This window comes from Elephas maximus, chromosome 25 (assembly GCF_024166365.1).
Source record: "Elephas maximus indicus isolate mEleMax1 chromosome 25, mEleMax1 primary haplotype, whole genome shotgun sequence".
NCBI classification, from domain to species: domain Eukaryota; kingdom Metazoa; phylum Chordata; class Mammalia; order Proboscidea; family Elephantidae; genus Elephas; species Elephas maximus.
Genome location: NC_064843.1, coordinates 38,980,769 through 38,997,476, shown reverse-complemented (window position 1 = coordinate 38,997,476; position 16,708 = coordinate 38,980,769). Strand labels below are relative to the sequence as shown.

The window sequence follows — 16,708 nt, the reverse complement described above, 5'->3', positions numbered from 1 at the left end:
ATTTATGCAGGTGTCTTTTGGTTTCTTGCAGTAGTGTTTTGTAGTTTTCTTTGCATAAGTCTTTTACATCCCTAGTTAGGTTTATTCCCAAGTGTTTTATCTTTTGGGGGGCTATTGTAAATGGTATTGTTTTCCTGATGTCCTTTTTGGAGTTCTCTTGGTTAGTGTAGAGGAATCCAACTGATTTTTTTTCTTTTTTATGGAAAGAAAAAAAGATTTAATGCCAGATTTCACTCCCTTTACTTCTCTCTCTCTCTTTTTCTTTATTGTACTTTAGATGAAGGTTTACAGAACAAACTAACTTCTCGTTAAACAGTACACATAGTGTTTTATGACACTGGTTAACAACCCCATGACATGTCAAAACTCTCCCTTCTCGACTTTGGGTTCCCTGTTACCAGTATTCCTGTCCCCTCCTGCTTTCTAGTCCTTGCCCCTGGGCTGTTGTGCCCCTTTAGTCTCATTTTGTTTTTATAGGCATGTCTCATCTTTGGATGAAGGGTGAACCTCAGGAGTGACTTCAGGACAGAGCTAAAAGGGTGTTCGGGCGCCATACTCTCAGGATGTCTCCAGTCTGTCAGGCCAGTAAGTCTGGTCTTTTTTTGTGAGTTAGAATTTTGTTTTACATTTTTCTCCAGCTCTGTCCAGGACCCTCTATTGTGATCCCTGTCAGAGCAGTCTGATTGATTTTTGGATGTTAATCTTGTACCTGGCCACTTTGTTAAATCCTTCTATTAGTTCCAGTAGCTTTCTTGTAGAGTCTCTGGGATTTTCTATGTATAGGATCGTGTCATCTGCAAATAAGGATAGTTTTACCTCTTCCTTGCCAATTTGGATGTTTTTAGTTACCTTTCTTGCCTTACTGCTCTAGGTAGGACTTCCAGTACAATGTTAAATAAAAGTGGTGATAAAGGGCACTCTTGTCTAGTTCCCATTCTCAAGGGGAATGCTTTCAGTCTGTCTTCACTGAGAATAATGTTGGCTATTGGTTTTGAATATATGCCCTTAATTGTGTTTAGAAATTTACCTTCAATTCCTATTTTGCTGAGCATTTTTATCACGAATGGGTGTTGGACTTTATCAAATGCCTTTTCTGCATCAATTGAGATGATCATGTGATTCTTTTCCTTTGTTTTATTTATGTGGTGAATTACACTGATTGATTTTCTAATGTTAAACCATCCTTGCATCCTGGTATGCATTCCACTTGGTCACGGGGATTTTTTTTTTTTTTTGGCAACTATAATTCTACTTCAGTCATTTCTCCTGGCTACAGTGTAGACCACAATGTATTTATCTATCCTTTTGATAGATAGTTAGCTTTTTGCAAGTGTTCGCTCTTAAATAATGCTGCAGTACATATCTTTGTATATGTCTCTTTCTGTACATGTGCGGGAGTTTCTCTAGACCAGGGGTTCTCAAAGTATGGGCCCTGGACCAGCAGCATTAGTGTTACCCAAAAATCTGTTAGACATGCAAATCTCAGGCCCCACCTCAGACCCAGTGAATTGGAGCCTTTGGGGCAGAACCCAGCAATCCGTGTTTTACAAGCCCTCCGGGGGATGCCGATACTGTAGTTTGAGAACCGCTGCTCTGGGGTTTTTACCTAGAAGCCAAATTGCTATGTCTAGAAAAGGCATATCCTCAATTTTACTAGACATTGCTGAGTTTTTTCAATCCTATCAGAAGTCAAAGTTTCCTTCATTGTTGCCATCCCTAGATGTCATCAGAATTTAAATTTTCTGCCAGTTGAGTGGAAAGTTTAGGCCTGTGCATTTCTGTTATGTTCTCTCTCCTTGGGCCTGGGAATCTCTCGTACAACATCACATGTTCTCTCTGCCCTTGGGCTCCTGCCAGGGCAGAGAGAACATCTAGTAGATTCCAACTCATGGAGACCCCATAGAACAGAGTAGAACTGCCCCATACGGTTTCCCAGCTATAATCTGTAGGGGAGAAGACTGCTACATCTTTTCCTGCAGAGCGGGTGGTGGGTTTGAACTACCAACCTTTCAGTTAGCAGCTGTTGCCACTGCGCCGTCAGGACTCCTTCCTGCCAGGTCTACAGCTTTGGAAACACAAAAAGCCCTTACTCTGCTCTCCTGTTGTGGTTTCTCCTCCCTGGAGCAATGAGGGTATTTCTACCCTTGCTTACTACCTTTGGCAGGATCCCAGCATATATGTCAGCCACTGTGTCTCTCAATAGGGCTCTGCCTGCATCACTCAGGGTTCTTAGCTGCATGTAACAGAAATGGGAGTCATTGGCAGGATTTGGGGGAGTGGAGTGTCACAGAATGGAGGGAGGCGGGACGACCAGGCTTGGGAAATTATAGTACTCCTCGGAGAGCTGGAGGGAGGGCGGGGAGACCCAAAGGCCCTGGCCTAGTCTGGGGGAGCCTGCTCTGCCACCTTCATGAACCTGGCCCCCACTCATCCCTTGCTCCTTGTGTCCCACACCCAGGACTCGGTATCACGGGAGTGAGTATTTGATTGGTCAGACTTCTGTCAGGACCCACCCACTGCCAACTTTTAGGATGGCCAGGCCTCCTTGGTTTCTGTTCTGGGGGCAGGACCAGAATTTGCCCTTCACCAGGACCTCACAGAGAAGGGAATTCCTCTAAAGGGGAGATGGGCACCAATAAGAACAGGGGACAGGGGACTAGAAAGCCAAGAATGCCCCCTGCTGGGTGGTCACAGGGCTGTGGTGAGCCAAAGTGTATAGCCAGTTTATTACACAGCCAACCGTGGTGGGGCATAAATATGAAACAGTTTAATGTTTTCCTAGATGCTGTCTGTAAGAAGCCACCCTGTCCTTTCCTATCCCTTAATGACACCTGGTCACTTTCAGGGACCACCAAGTCCAGTCTACTCTAATTCCTGTTTACAACTTCTATCTCTTATCCAATTTAATGCTCACCTCCTTCCCTCTCCCAGCGTGGCCCAGCCTGAAGGATCTGGAGCGAGGAGGGCTGGTCTGAGCTTTGGCTTTTCCTCTTCCCTCCCTTGGGGGTCTAGTTCCTCCAGGGTGGAGACAGAGAGGAGGGATTCAGGCACAAGGGCACAGGTCTTTGTTCTCTGTTGGGTAACTGTGGCCCCCAAGTTCAGATGTTTGTCTTTCATGGGAATAGGGGTGAGTGCTGGAGGAGGTGCTATGAAGATGCCCCCACTGGTCCCATTCCACCTCCTCTGACCACCTCCAGCTCTCACCCCCAATGGTCTCCCCTGCCGCCTCTTACTGTTGGGCCACCTCTGCCAGCACCAGTCTTCTGTGTGAGGCAGCAGCAATTCCATCTAAGCCTGGCTACTTCTAAGGTGTCCCCTTGCCACTGGGAACTCCCTCATTCTTGCCATGAAGCAAATGGATAGATGCACTTGATAGACGCCTGTAGTTACTTTTTAACAGTGCCCAGTTAATATCCCAGCTTTTTTTTCTGCCACTATCTTCCCTCTCAGCTTTGCCCTACTCTCTCCTGGCGCCCTTTCTCTGCTCAAAGAGGTGAGGGAAGGGGTCAGATCTGCAGGGTTGTCACACAAGGTGATGTCCAGCCAGGGCATGAGATGCTGGTCACCCCTTCTTGCAGGCACCCCAGTCTCTGTGAGCAGTTCTCTTGGATCTCCCCTCACTTGGTTTAGGGGTTTGGCAACAGAGGGAAAAGCCAAAGAAATGCCCCACTCCATAGCTGACAACTCCTAACTCCCACAAGCCCTGGTCTTTATGGGGTCAGCTTAATTAGGGGTCCTAAGGGGATGGTCAGGCTAGTAGGGATTCCTTATGAGCCTTGGAGGGGTTGTCTTTAGATTCTGAGTTATATTCTACCTCTTTCTCCCCGGTTTTGTGTCCTGGTTGCCAATTCTGGGGCAACAAATAATTCCCTCCCCCTTAACCTGATGCAGACCGTGGTGGCATAGTGGTTAAGTGCAATAGCTGCTAACCAAAAGGTCAGCAGTTTGAATCGAGGAGCTCCTTGGAAACTCTATGGGGCAGTTCTACTCTGTCCTATAGGGCCGCTATGAGTCAGAATCAACTTGACAGCAACAGGTTTGGCTTTCTTGATGTATTTGATGATGGCGGGAGCACTTAAGAGTTGTACAATGGCATGCGTGCGGTGTCTGACCTCCTCTCTCTTCACAAGGGTGAAGGGGAATCAAGATCAACAGCCCAAGGCTGATTCCTATGAGGCGGAGGTCAGACATGCCTCCTCTCTCCTCCATCTTTACCAATATCTTCACCAACCATCCCTCCCACGGCACTCTCTACTTCTCTGCTGGATTTGATAATTTATTGCAATGCCACACAGAACTCACAGACAGTACTCATGAATATGGGGTTTACCAGGGAAGTATTAGGTTACAATTCAGGCTCAGTCAGGATATAGCTCTTCCATCAGGACAGCCCCTCCCCAGCCATGCCACAGGCACATCTATCCCTGGCCCCCCAGCCTCTATCCTGCTCAGGCAAGTGTTACAAAGCTCTTTCAGCACCCTACTCTTCCAGCAAGGTTCCTGCCCAAAAGCACTCAGCTTTCTCACTCTGTAGGCTGGGAAGCCCAATGCACTGTCTCCTGCTGGTCTCTCCTGCCCCCATTTCTCTGTCACCTCTTCTCTCTGTCTTCGGCTCTCTCTCTCCTGGCTCCAGGAGCTTCTCGGTGCAGGGATCCCACATCCAAAGGAAATGCTCCGCTCCTGGCTATTTGTCTTTGGTGGTAGTGGGATTCTCTCCTTTTCCACCTCCGGGATAGCTCATTTCAAGCCCAGCGGGGTGGCAGAACTGACCAATCCCCTCATTAGGGTTCCATATGCCTTATTAGCATGGTCCCACCCAATCACTGGAGACCCTGGTGGTATAGTAGTTAAAGGTTGGCAGTTCAAATCCACCAGGTGCTCCTTGGAAACTCTATGGGGCAGCTCTACTTTGTCCTGTAGGGTCAATATGAGTTGGAATTGACTCGATGGCAATGGGTTTAACAGGTTACCCAATCATTTGGTGGGATTTACAAGACCACGGTGAGAAAGGCCTCACAAAACATTTCATCACACTGCAGGAGTCCCTTAGTGGTGCAGTAAATGCACTAGGCTGCTAACCAAAAGATTGGCAGTTCGAGTCTACCCTGAGGCACCTTGGAAGAAAGGCCTGGTGATCTACTTCCAAAAAACCAGACACTGAAGACCCTATGAATCACGGTCCTACTCTGACACACGTGGGGTCACCATGAGTCAGAGTTGACTTGACAGCAACTGGTGTGGGAGCATTTGATGATGGTGATGGTGAGGAGTGGAGTACTGTTCAGAAACCAAGCCAAAGGGTGAGCGTTTCACCCCACCCCTACATGCATGTGCACCCCTCACGCACTCAAAAATACAGTTTTAGTAAAAGTTAAATTTGTGAGTGACAGAAAATTCCAAATAAAAATGGTTTAAACAAAAGAGACTTATTTCTCTCTCATGTAACAGTCTATACAGCAGTCTACCCTCCTCAAGGACCCAGGCTCTTTTTATCTCATGTCTGCATCATCCTCAGCACATGACTTCCACTTCATGATCCAAGATGGCTGCTTGTGCTCCAGCCATCACGTTCACATTCCACCCAACAGGATGAGGGAATGACAATGGGCATGATTCTATCCTTTATGGCAGCTCTCTAGAAGTTGCACACACTGCTTCATCCCATCCCATTGGCCAGAATTTGGCCACACAGCCATATCTAGCTGCAAGGGAAGCTGGGAAATGTGGTCTTTTGTCTGGGTGGCCATGTGTTCAGTTAATATCCCAGTTAGACAGTCTCAGCTGCACACACGTATGGTTTGACCATCTCTCTCTCCCTTTCCTCTACCCTTCCCTCCCCTGGTCTGGCTGGCAGTGGGCACTGGCCTGGGGGGCAACTGCACAGGCTGTGTCATCTGCTCTGAGGAGAATGGCTGCTCCACCTGCCAGCAGAGGCTCTTCCTGTTCATCCGCCGGGAAGGCATCCGCCAATACGGCAAGTGCGTGCACGACTGTCCACCTGGCTACTTCGGCGTCCGTGGCCAGGAAGTCAACAGGTGCAGAAGTACGTGGCTCCACCCTGTCCTGTGCAAACACTGGGCTCCTGGCCCACATCCCACCAGCTCACCCCAACACAGCAATTGGGGAAGTAAGTCTGAGCCCAGATTCTGAGCTGCTTGGCTCCAGGATAGCCCTGCAGCCATGGGCATATCAGTGCCCTTTCTGGTTCTCAGTACCAATGAGGCAAGGAATCTTCACTTCTACCCTAGAAGTTTGCTGTGTGACCTTGGACAAGTCACTCACCCTCTCTGGTCCTAGCGCAAATGGGAAAAGGAGTCCTAACTCCTAACTAAGTTTTTCTGTGACTTGGGAGGAATCATTACCATCTGTGAGCCTTCGCTGAAATGGAGCTCAAATTGGCTGTGCAACTTTGGGCAAGTCACTTGCCCTGTCTGAGCCTCAGCTCAAATGAGAAAGGGAATCCTGACCTTTAAATTAAAGGAGGCATGTTACCTTGGGCATGTCACCTGTCCCCGCTGAGTCTCAGTTCAAATGAGAGAGTTCTCATATGTAGCCTAGTTTAACTTCAGGCAACGCTGGGCTTCAAAGGAGATACTGAGTCCTGATCCCAATGCTGCAGAGCCTGGGGCTACTCAGAGGGCCTTCCCACCTCAGGCAGCCCCAGAGCGCCCCCTCCCCGGCAGCCATCCTCACCAAGGCGTTCCTGGCTCTGTTACAGAATGTGGGGCCACGTGCGAGAGCTGCTTCAGCCAGGACTTCTGCATCCGGTGCGAGAGGCAATTTTACCTGTACAAGGGGAAGTGTCTACCCACCTGCCCGCTGGGCACTGTGGCCCATCAGAGCACACGGGAGTGCCAGGGTGAGTGGGGGCCTCCTTGCCCTGCCCAGCCCTGCCCCCTTCCAGCCCCTCCCTGGAGCAGGAAACCTGGAGGAAGTGGTAGTAGAATGCCACGTGGTGATGGGAGGCTCAATAGTACCATGTCAGGTACCTGCACATAGTAAGTCTTCAGTGCACTAGAACCATCATAACCGTTATTATTATTATTACTACTACCAACATTGGCATTATTACTACTGTGGGAGGCAGCAAAGTAGAGAAGAAGAGCACTGATTTGGGAATAAGACAGACCTGGGTCTGAATCCCAAGCCTAAAATTTACCCACTAGTGACCTCATGCTAGTCACTTAAACTCTATGTCCCTCAGTTTCTCCACTTATTAAAATTACAATAGCGCCTACTTCATAGGGGGGTGTTATGAGAATTAAATTAATTAATACAATGTCAAGTACTTAATACTGTCACATATTAAGCACTCAATAAATATTAGCTGTTGTTATTATTACTGCTGTAATTCTTTTCTGGCACTTCCTTTTCAGACGCCTCTGTGAGCTCATCTTCTGTGGTCAGTCCCTTACAAGAAGTCATTCCCCAGCGTTCTTGCCTAAACCATGGCTTCTCTGCTCACACATGCCCTCTGGGCTCGCATTCTCGGTCATTTCAAAAGCTGATGGCTCCTGACTCACCACTGTCCTAGCCACGTCCCTCCCCAAGCAGCCACCCTGCCCTTTGGACACTTTCTTTCCACCCTTCCCACCCCCAGCCTGGTGCTCCTTCTCAGTTTCTTTCTATTAATTACCAGCTCCATGACTCATGGGGTGGTGCCTTGTCTTGACACTTCCCTCTCACCTACATCCCATCCAACCTATTCATTCACTCAAAAAATATTTACTGAGTACTGCCATCTGCCAGGCACTCTGTTAGGTGCTGGAGACTTAACAGTGACTTCTCTGCCCTCGTGGATGTGACATTTTAGTGGCGAGACAGAAGAGACACACAAGAATATGCACATAGTATGTCAGGTTGCTAAAAGAAATTTGGAGGGGGGGCGGAAAGCAGATTAGAGCTGCCAGGGAATGCAAAAGTTGGAAACAAAGGATCAGGAGTTGGAAAATATAGTCTTGGTGATAGAAATGATGCCGGAGGTTGCATGAAAGAATTTTGCAAGACCAACGACTCCCTTATTGCAAATACAAAGTAAAGCATTATAATGACATGTGTAAAGAGCTGGAGATAGAAAACCAAAAGGGAAGAACACACTCAGCATTTCTCAAACTGAAAGAACTGAAGAAAAAATCCAACCCTCAAGTTGCAATAGTGAAGGATTCTATGGGAAAATATTAAACGATGGAGGAAGCATCAAAAGAAGATGGAAAGAATACACAGAGTCATTATACCAAAAAGAATTGGTTAACATTCAACCATTTCAAGAAGTGGCATATGATCAGGAACCGATGGTACTGAAGGAAGAGGTCCAAGCTGCACTGAAGGCATTGGCGAAATACAAGGCTCCAGGAAGTGACAGAATGCCAACTGAGATGTTTCAATAAACGGACGCAGCACTGGAAGTGCTCACTTGTCTATGCCAAGAAATTTGCAAGACAGCTACCTGGCCAACCGACTGGAAAAGATCCATATTTATGCCTATTCCCAGGAAAGGTGATCCAACCAAATGTGGAAATTATCGAACAATATCATTAATATCACACACAAGTAAAATTTTGCCTAAGGGAGGGGAGATGAGAGGGTAGAGGGGGTTAGAAGCTGGTGAAATGGACAGAGTGGAGGGAGAGAGCGGGCTGTCTCATTAGGGGGAGAGTAATTGGGAGTATGTAGCAAGGTGTATGTAAGTTTTTTTGTGAGAGACTGACTTGATTTGTGAACTTTCACTTAAAGCACAATAAAAGTTATAAAAAAAATTGCTGAAGATCATTCAAAAGTGGCTGCAGCAGTATATCGACAGATTCAGAAGAGTACGTGGAACCAGGGATATCATTGCTGATGTCAGATGGATCCTGGCTGAAAGCAGAGAATACCAGAAGGATGTTTACCTGTGTTTTATTGACTATGTAAAAGCATTCAAATGTGTGGATCATAACAATTATGGATAACATTGTGAAGAATGGGAATTCCAGAACACTTACTTGTGCTCATGAGAAACCTTTACATAGATCAAGGGGCAGTTGTTCAGACAGAACGAGGGGATACTGTGTGGTTTAAAGTCAGGAAAGGTGTGTGACAGGGTTGTATTCTTTCACCATACTTATTCAATCTGTATGCTGAACAAATAATCCGAGAAGCTGCACTATAGGAAGAAGAATGGGGCATTAGGATTGGAGGAAGACTCATTAACAACCTGCATTATGCAGATGACACAACCTTGCTTGCTGAAAGTGAAGAGGACTTGAAGCACTTACTAATGAAGATCAAAGACCACAGCCTTCAGTATGGATTGCACCTCAACATAAAGAAAAGAAAAATCCTCACAACTGGACCAATGAGCAACATCATGATAAACAGGGAAAAGATCGAAGTTGTCAAGGATTTCATTTTACTTGGATCCACAATCAACAGCCATGGGAGCAGCAGTCAAGAAAAGACACATTGCATTGGACAAATCTGCTTTCCAAAAGACCTCTTTAAAGTGTTGAAGAGCACAGATGTCACCCTGAAGACTAAGGTGCGCCTGACCCAAACCATGGTATTTTCAATTGCATCATATGCATGTGAAAGCTGGACAATGAATAAGGAAGACTGCAGAAGAATTAAGGCCTTTGATTGTGGCATTGGCGAAGAATATTGAATATATCATGGGCTACCAAAAGGACGAACAAATCTGTCTGGGAAGAAGTATGACCAGAATGCTTCTTAGAAGCAAGGATGGCAACACTGCATCTTCCATGCTTTGGACATGTTGTCAGGAAGGACCAGTCCCTGGAGCAGCACATCATGCTTGGTAAAGTAGAGGGTCAGTGAAAAAGAGGAAGACCCTCAACGAGATGGATTGACACAGTGGCTGCAACAATGAGCTCAAGCATAACAATGATTGTGAGCATGGTGCAGGACCGGGCAGTGTTTCATTCTGTGGTACACAGGGTCACTATGAGTCAGAACCAACTTGACGGCACCTAACAACAATAGACCCACCCCGTGCGTATCCACCACCTTCTCCCCACCCCACCCCCATCCACCACCCTCCCCCGCATCTCTCTGCCTCAAGTCTTACTCCCTGCAGCCCCACACTCCACCCCACAGCCACAGTAGTTATTTCAAAATGGCAACCTGATCGTATTTCTTTTCTGCTCAAGCTCTTTCAGTGGCCGCCACTACTCTCTGGCGGAGCCCTCCCAGGCCCTGTGCAAGCTGATGCCATCTGCTGGCCTCTCTACCCCCACCATTTTGCTCCTCTGTCATTTGAGCCAGTGCTCCAGCTTCCCTGGCTCTAGGCCTGTGTCAAGGGCAGAGTCACCCCAGGGCTTTGCTGGGGTTATTCCACCTGGAGCATGTCTCCCAACTGCCCCTCCCTGTGCCTGACAAGCCTGCGCCCACCCTGCCCAGTTTTGAGACTCAGCTTGGGAGTCTCCACCTCCAGGAAGCCTTCCCAGTTCCCCAGGCTGGCACTTGCCCTCTGGGCTCCCACAGCACCTCTGCTTCCCTAGGTCTGCACTGAGCACCCCGCTCGCCTTGCCTGCCTTCTCCAGGTGGTGAACTGTGGGAGGCAGGCACAGGTCTCTCTTGTCCCCTGCTCTTCAGCACCCAGCACCATGCCTGGCACATAGGTGCTCCATCTATACTTGACAAATGAATGCATCTAACAAAGGACCATTGTGCTAAGGTCTGGAGATGGTTTTCTGGGCCCCGTTGGATCTTGAACTTGCTGTGTTCTGCAAGCCCCTTGCCTTCTCTAGGCCTCAGTGTCTTAATCTGCAAATAGGGGTATTAATAGCTACCGCTAGTCTCTGCCCACCTCTCAGAACTCTTAAAAGAATCAAATTATGTGTACACACACACATATATATATACATCTTTCTTAAGTAGCCCCTACAAAGAGCTTTTTTTTTATGCTCGTGACCTCGTTTTTCCTCATAACAGCACTGCATAGCTTCCATCTTCTACTGTTGATCAGGGGAATGTGATAAAATTCAAACCCCTGTCCTAGCCTGGAGAGCTTCTCCAGCTGACCTCCCAGCCCCCTCTGCTGCCCCTCCCCTCCCAAGCCTTCTCCTGTCCCCCCAGTCTAGCCACCCTGTCTCTCAGACATGATCGGCCAGGCCCCCAGGGCTCAGAGCCCCTGCCTAGAGTGTGTTTTCTCCATGAACTCCTCCCTCTCCCTTTAGCTCAGATGCCACCTCCTCCAGGAAGCCTTCCCCCTCAAAGCCAGACAATCAGTCACTCTGGCTTCTGGCCTCCCAGAGTAGCAGCCTGTACCCACTTCCATCCCAGCCAGTTAGGAATAGCTGGTGAAACGTCTCCCCTCTGCTCCTTGTAAGAGACCGTGAGTCCCTTGCAGGTGGGATGTGTCTTCAGAGAACTGAATCCCTCAGACTCCACCCTTGGGTCCGCAGGACACTCCCTGCCAGCTGACCCTGTCTGTCTGTCTCTCCCTCCACCGCACAGAGGAGTGTGAGCTGGGTCCCTGGGGCAGCTGGAGCCCCTGCAGGCACAACGGAAAGACCTGCGGGTCAGCCTGGGGCGTGGAGACCCGGGTCCGAGAGCCGATTCAGACCGGGCGGGAGGAGGCAACGACCTGTCAGGTGCTGTCTGAGTCACGGAAATGCCCCATCCAGAGGCACTGCCCAGAAGGTAAGCACCAGTGCGGGCACGCAGGGTTTCGTGGGCAGGAGCCTTGGGTGACTTTTAGGGGCCTTGGAGCACTGCTCCACAAACAGTACCTACCTGTAAGGCTGCCTGAAAGCCTACCATTAGCATTGCTCTCTCCTGTGTCCTTTCAAAGGAGGGTCTTCCTTGCTGGAGTCAGTCCCAGACACATGGGGAAGATCACGCTTTTCCTTTATGTCAGGAGTCCCCAACCCTCCCATATGACCCCCTTGGGATAAGGATTGTGAAATGCCCTCTTCACTATCTGAAATGAAATTAATGGATAATGTAACGCACTTGCACACATCATTTTTTTAAAAATCCATATAGCACCCCCAACTGTAATAGAAAAGTGAAATAAAAAATTCCACAATAGAAGCTCTCGGGCCACCATACCAGAGAACACATGGTCAGTTGTTCCAGCAGGGAAAGTCAGATCACTGTGACAGAGGTAGCTGTGGTCAGTGCCTCCCCTGTGCCACCACCCTGCCATCAGAAACACAGTTTCCCAAATGGTCACCAACTCGTAGGAAAGCCCAGCCAAAACATCTGATTGCCTCTTGATTGATATGGAAGTCCTAGAAAACTCAGTGAATGGGACAAATGCTTAAAGGCACTTGGCCTTTCCACATGAAAATTTGCTCTGGGCTCGGGACATCATAAGCAGATCTTTCAGCTACGTTGAGTATGTGTCCAGGCGTTAGAGAATTGGATGGAGTGGGGGACAAATCTTTGTGGGGACTATCCTCCTTAGCTCCCCCAGCCCCCTGTCCACTGAAAGCCACTAGGGCCCCCATTCATTGTGACCACCAAAATGATCACACAGCTTTCCAAAACACCCCTAGGGGCAATACTGTCCCACTGAGTACCACTGATTTAAAGGGAAAGGGGGCCATAAAGTGCGGTGCGTAAGAGATGAGTAGTCACAATATGGAAGTCACTCATTTAACTGCGCACCTACTGCGCGCTAGGCATGGGGTGAAATTCTCTCCGTTCTTTAACTCATTTAATTTGCACAGCAACACTATGAGGTGGGTATTATTATAATCTCCATTTTTCAGATGAGGAGACAGAGGTCCAGAAAGGTCGAGTCACTTAGGGAAGTGTGGACCTGGAATTCAAATGTAGATCTGTGTGCAAAGAGGAATCAAGAGTTGTGGTTAAGGGTCAGCGACCTGGAGACAGTCCCCCTGGGCACATAGCTGGGACGTGGTGGAGCCAGGATGTGAACCCGAGGAGACCCCTAGCTTCAGAAGGACTTGTGGTGTCAGGGTTGGGAATGCAGATAGCAGAGAAAGGAGCCCCTGGGAGTCATGGTGGGCAGTTGAGGCTAGGAAAGGGATTGAGATGGGCCCAGAAAAACTAAGAGACTCCAGGCCCAGAGAAGTGCCCCCTACACACCCACACACAGACACACAGACAGTTCTCTCCAGCACTAGGTACTGTGGCCCCACCTCTCGTGGCTTCTGAGAGCTGGTAGCTGATTAGCTGTGGGAAGCAAGAGAGGAAAGCTTTTCCCCCAGGTGATAATAATGACACCAAGAGCAGCAGCCACAAGCATCCGTGAAGTGTTTACCTCCTTATCTGAAATGAAAATCTCTCCGTTCCTGCTTTGTTGTCCCCTACCACACTCGTCCCTTCTAACATATTTCATATTCTGTTATTTATTTTACTTGATGTCTGTCTCCCCCCAACAAGGTCAGCTTCAGGAGGTCAGGGATCTCTGCCTGGCTTGTTCACCATTGTATCCCCAGCACTACAAAGCAGGTGTTCAATAAACATTTGTGACCTCAGGAAGTCATTTAACCTGTGCCTTAGTGTTTAAGAGCTACGGCTGCTAACCAAAAGGTCAGCAGTTCAAATCCACCAGGCGCTCCCTGGCAACCGTATGGGGCAGTTCTACTCTGTCCTACAGCCTCGCTATGAGTCAGAATTGACTTGACGGCAGTGGGTTTGGTTTTTTGGTTTGGTGCCTTAGTGGTTTCTTCATTTGTAAGATGGCAACAGGAATAGTGATGGCCTCATAAGGCCCTTCGAGGTGAGGTGAGTCATTCGTCCAGGTGAAGTATTGAGAACCATGCCTGGCCCACAATGAGCTTAATAACCAGAAACAGCTCATCTTTTTCATGGGTGTGTGGTGAGGTGATGAAGCTCATGGGCCTGGTTCGAGTGACCTGGGACAAGTCCCTTCCAGCTCTTCTCTGTGCCTCTGTTTCCTCATCTGTAAAATGGGGCTAATGGTTCTACCTGTCTTTTAGGGTTGTTGTGATGATGGGAAAGTGTCCTACAAATGGGGCTGTCATGCCTCACCCTCAGACTGGTTCCTCCTGCCCTGCCTCAGTGCTGGGAGGCTGCCCCCACCTCCACCCTGTCAGGGATGGGCTATCACCTGCCCATGCTCTAGATGACAGAACTGAAGCTCAGAGACACTGAGCCAGTAACAGGGGGCCACAGGGTCATCAGCCTCCTTCCTCCCAGCCCTGGGTGTCTGCTAGCATCTGCCACCTGCAAGAGACCTTCTGCTTTCCACTCCTGGCAGGAGGCAGACAGACACAGGGGAATGAGACAGAGAGACGCGCACAGAGACATGGAGACTAGGCCTGCCCCTTATGAATGTCCACATTGGGCACTATGCAACTCCAGGGGGCGCCATTCACCTTTACCTGAACTAAGTTTGTGGTGTTAATGCAACACATTTCCAGCAGGTGGCAGTAAAGTATCTTAAGGACAGGGCAGAATGTCTCCAGAGGCCAGCAGGGGGCCTTGAGGCCTTCGGTTTAGGGCTTGTCTGTGGGACCACCAAGGGCTGGAGTCAGGAGTCGGACAGAGAGTGGGGTGGGGGGCTCCATTTGAAAATTTCCCTGGTACCCAAGATTCTGGAAGCCCCTCGGTGTACAGACGAGGGTACGGTGATTTGAGGCCTTTTACTGAGGGCTGGGAAACCCTGCTGGCATAGTGGTTAAGTGCTACGGCTGCTAACCAAGAGGTCAGCAGTTTGAATCCACCGATCCTTGTAAACTCTATGGGTCAGTTCTACTCTGTCCTATAGGGTCTCTATCAGTCAGAATCAACTAACCAAAAGGTCAGCAGTTTGAATCCACCGATCCTTGTAAACTCTATGGGTCAGTTCTACTCTGTCCTATAGGGTCTCTATCAGTCAGAATCAACTCCACAGCAATGGGTTTTTGGTTTTATTGAGGGCTGGGGTGCAGTGGTTAAAGTGCTTGGCTGCTAAACAAAAGGTCGGTAGTTGGAACCCAGCAGCCGCTCTGTGGGATCAAGTCTGCTTCTTTACAGCCTTGGAAACCCTCTGGGGCAGTTCTACTCTGTCCTACATGGTTGCTATGAGTCAAAATCGGCTAGACTGCAGTGGGTTTATTGAAGGCTAATTTGACCAGGTTTTCTGTTAGGGGCTGTTCTGGGCTGGGAGATCTGTGGATTTTAGGTCTGTCATTGGCCTTGTCTCAGAGGCAGGAGAGCAGGGTGCCCCTAGAGAGCCAGCACACACACCCTGTCCCAGTGTATGAGGTCCAATTTCTGTAATCCCAGCCACGGCTTGCCAGCCCCTGCGCTCCATGAGCACTTTTAAGGAGTTATTCTCATTAGATTTTCTCTAGGTGGGAGGATCCTAGAAGGAGGGGGCCCTGCTTGTTAGGACTCTGTCCTCCCCTCCTGGCCATCTGGCTTTTGGTCACTCAGTTCATCCCCTCTGCCCATATTTGCCACCGAGAAGGGAAGGCACAGGACTTGTCAAGGGTTCCAGCCCAGGCCGTGGTGCGGAGCAGGGCTTCACCCTCTGGGCCTCAGCTGCCTCTCTCATCTGAGAGCTGAAACTTCAGATGCTTCTGTTAGAAATTCACCCCAGCTCCGGTAGGGAGGGGGAGGGGCATGACGGGATCAAGAGCCAAAATTAGGTCTGGGGTTTGCATCCCAGCCTACCCCTCCCCGCAGTGGGAACCGGGTGATGGCCGTCAAATGGGGGCTATGAGGCTATGCCCACCTCTCATGGCTGTCATGAAGTGTCGCAGGGTTTAATTCACATAAAACACTTGGAACGGTGGCCGGTATGCAGTGAGCGCTCTCTAACTGCTGCTTTTGTTGTTGAAGGACAGAGCCTGCAGGCAGGGAGGTGACTGGGGAAGTCGGTGTAGGGACCCAGGTAAAAGGTGTGGCGTCTCCAGAGAAGAGCCTTGTAAACTGTGAAGTGCGTGCACATGGGACCCCCCCAGGTCACCCTGGACCCTGCTTAGGGGCCCTATGGCACCTCAAGGCCCAGCCAGGCCAGATGCCCAGCAGGCCGGCAGTGAACACAGACCCTCCTCTCCCCCTAAACAACCAGAAGAAACATTACAGCTTTGGAGTGACTTATGCTGCAGTCCAAACCCCAAGGAGTGGTTGTACGGTCAGCACTCAAATATTATTCTGAGCCCCATTGTTGGGGAGTGGGTAGACACTCATCTTCTCAGGTTTGGGGGGCCTCCCAGGGCCTAACTCACCCTGCAGCCCCAGAAACTACGCCCTGTGCTCTTGCTGCAGAGAGAAACCCCAGCCAGAAGAAGGGTCGGAAAGACCGGCGCCCTCGCAAGGACAGGAAGCTGGACCGCAAGCTGGACGGGAGGCCCCACCAGCCACCAGCCTGAGAGTTGGGCCAGGCCTGCAGGACACCTGCGGCCGCCAGCCAGGACCGCCCACTCCCAGGGTCTCCACTTAGTCCCTCTTCTCTGCTTCGTGCTTCAGTTTTTGTCTTTTATCCTTCTGTCTTCAGTCTCTTTTCTCTCCCCACTCCTTTTTCTGTGTCAGTCTTCTTTTTTCTTTTCTCCTTACTTTCTTCACTTTTTCCACTTCTATATTCCTCCCCTTCTTTTCTTCCTTCTTCCATCCCTCACTCCCTCTACCGTCTTTCCTTTGATCTGTCTGCCTTTCTTTTCCTTTCCTCCTTTTTCTTTCTGTTCTTCATTGTGTCCTACTTCTCTCCTCCCTCTGTCTCTCTCTCTCCCTCTCTCTCTCACACACACAGACACTTTGAGAGACCATCTGCCAACTACAGCCTGTG

At 49.3% G+C, this 16,708-nt stretch overlaps 1 protein-coding gene across 2 annotated transcripts in view; it reads left to right on the top strand.

The window, feature by feature from the left end:
* RSPO4 (R-spondin 4) overlaps positions 1-16,480 on the top strand; it is a 58,268-nt gene extending 41,788 nt beyond the window's left edge. The window contains exons 2-5 of one of the 2 annotated variants that reach the window (XM_049869218.1): positions 5,855-6,043; positions 6,719-6,859; positions 11,455-11,640; positions 16,192-16,480. In XM_049869218.1, the coding sequence (XP_049725175.1) occupies positions 5,855-6,043; positions 6,719-6,859; positions 11,455-11,640; positions 16,192-16,295 (620 nt within the window). In that variant the 3' untranslated portion in view covers positions 16,296-16,480. The remainder of the gene's footprint in view (positions 1-5,854; positions 6,044-6,718; positions 6,860-11,454; positions 11,641-16,191) is intronic. The other variant, XM_049869219.1, reaches the window with a different exon arrangement.
* Positions 16,481-16,708: the final 228 nt, after the last annotated feature.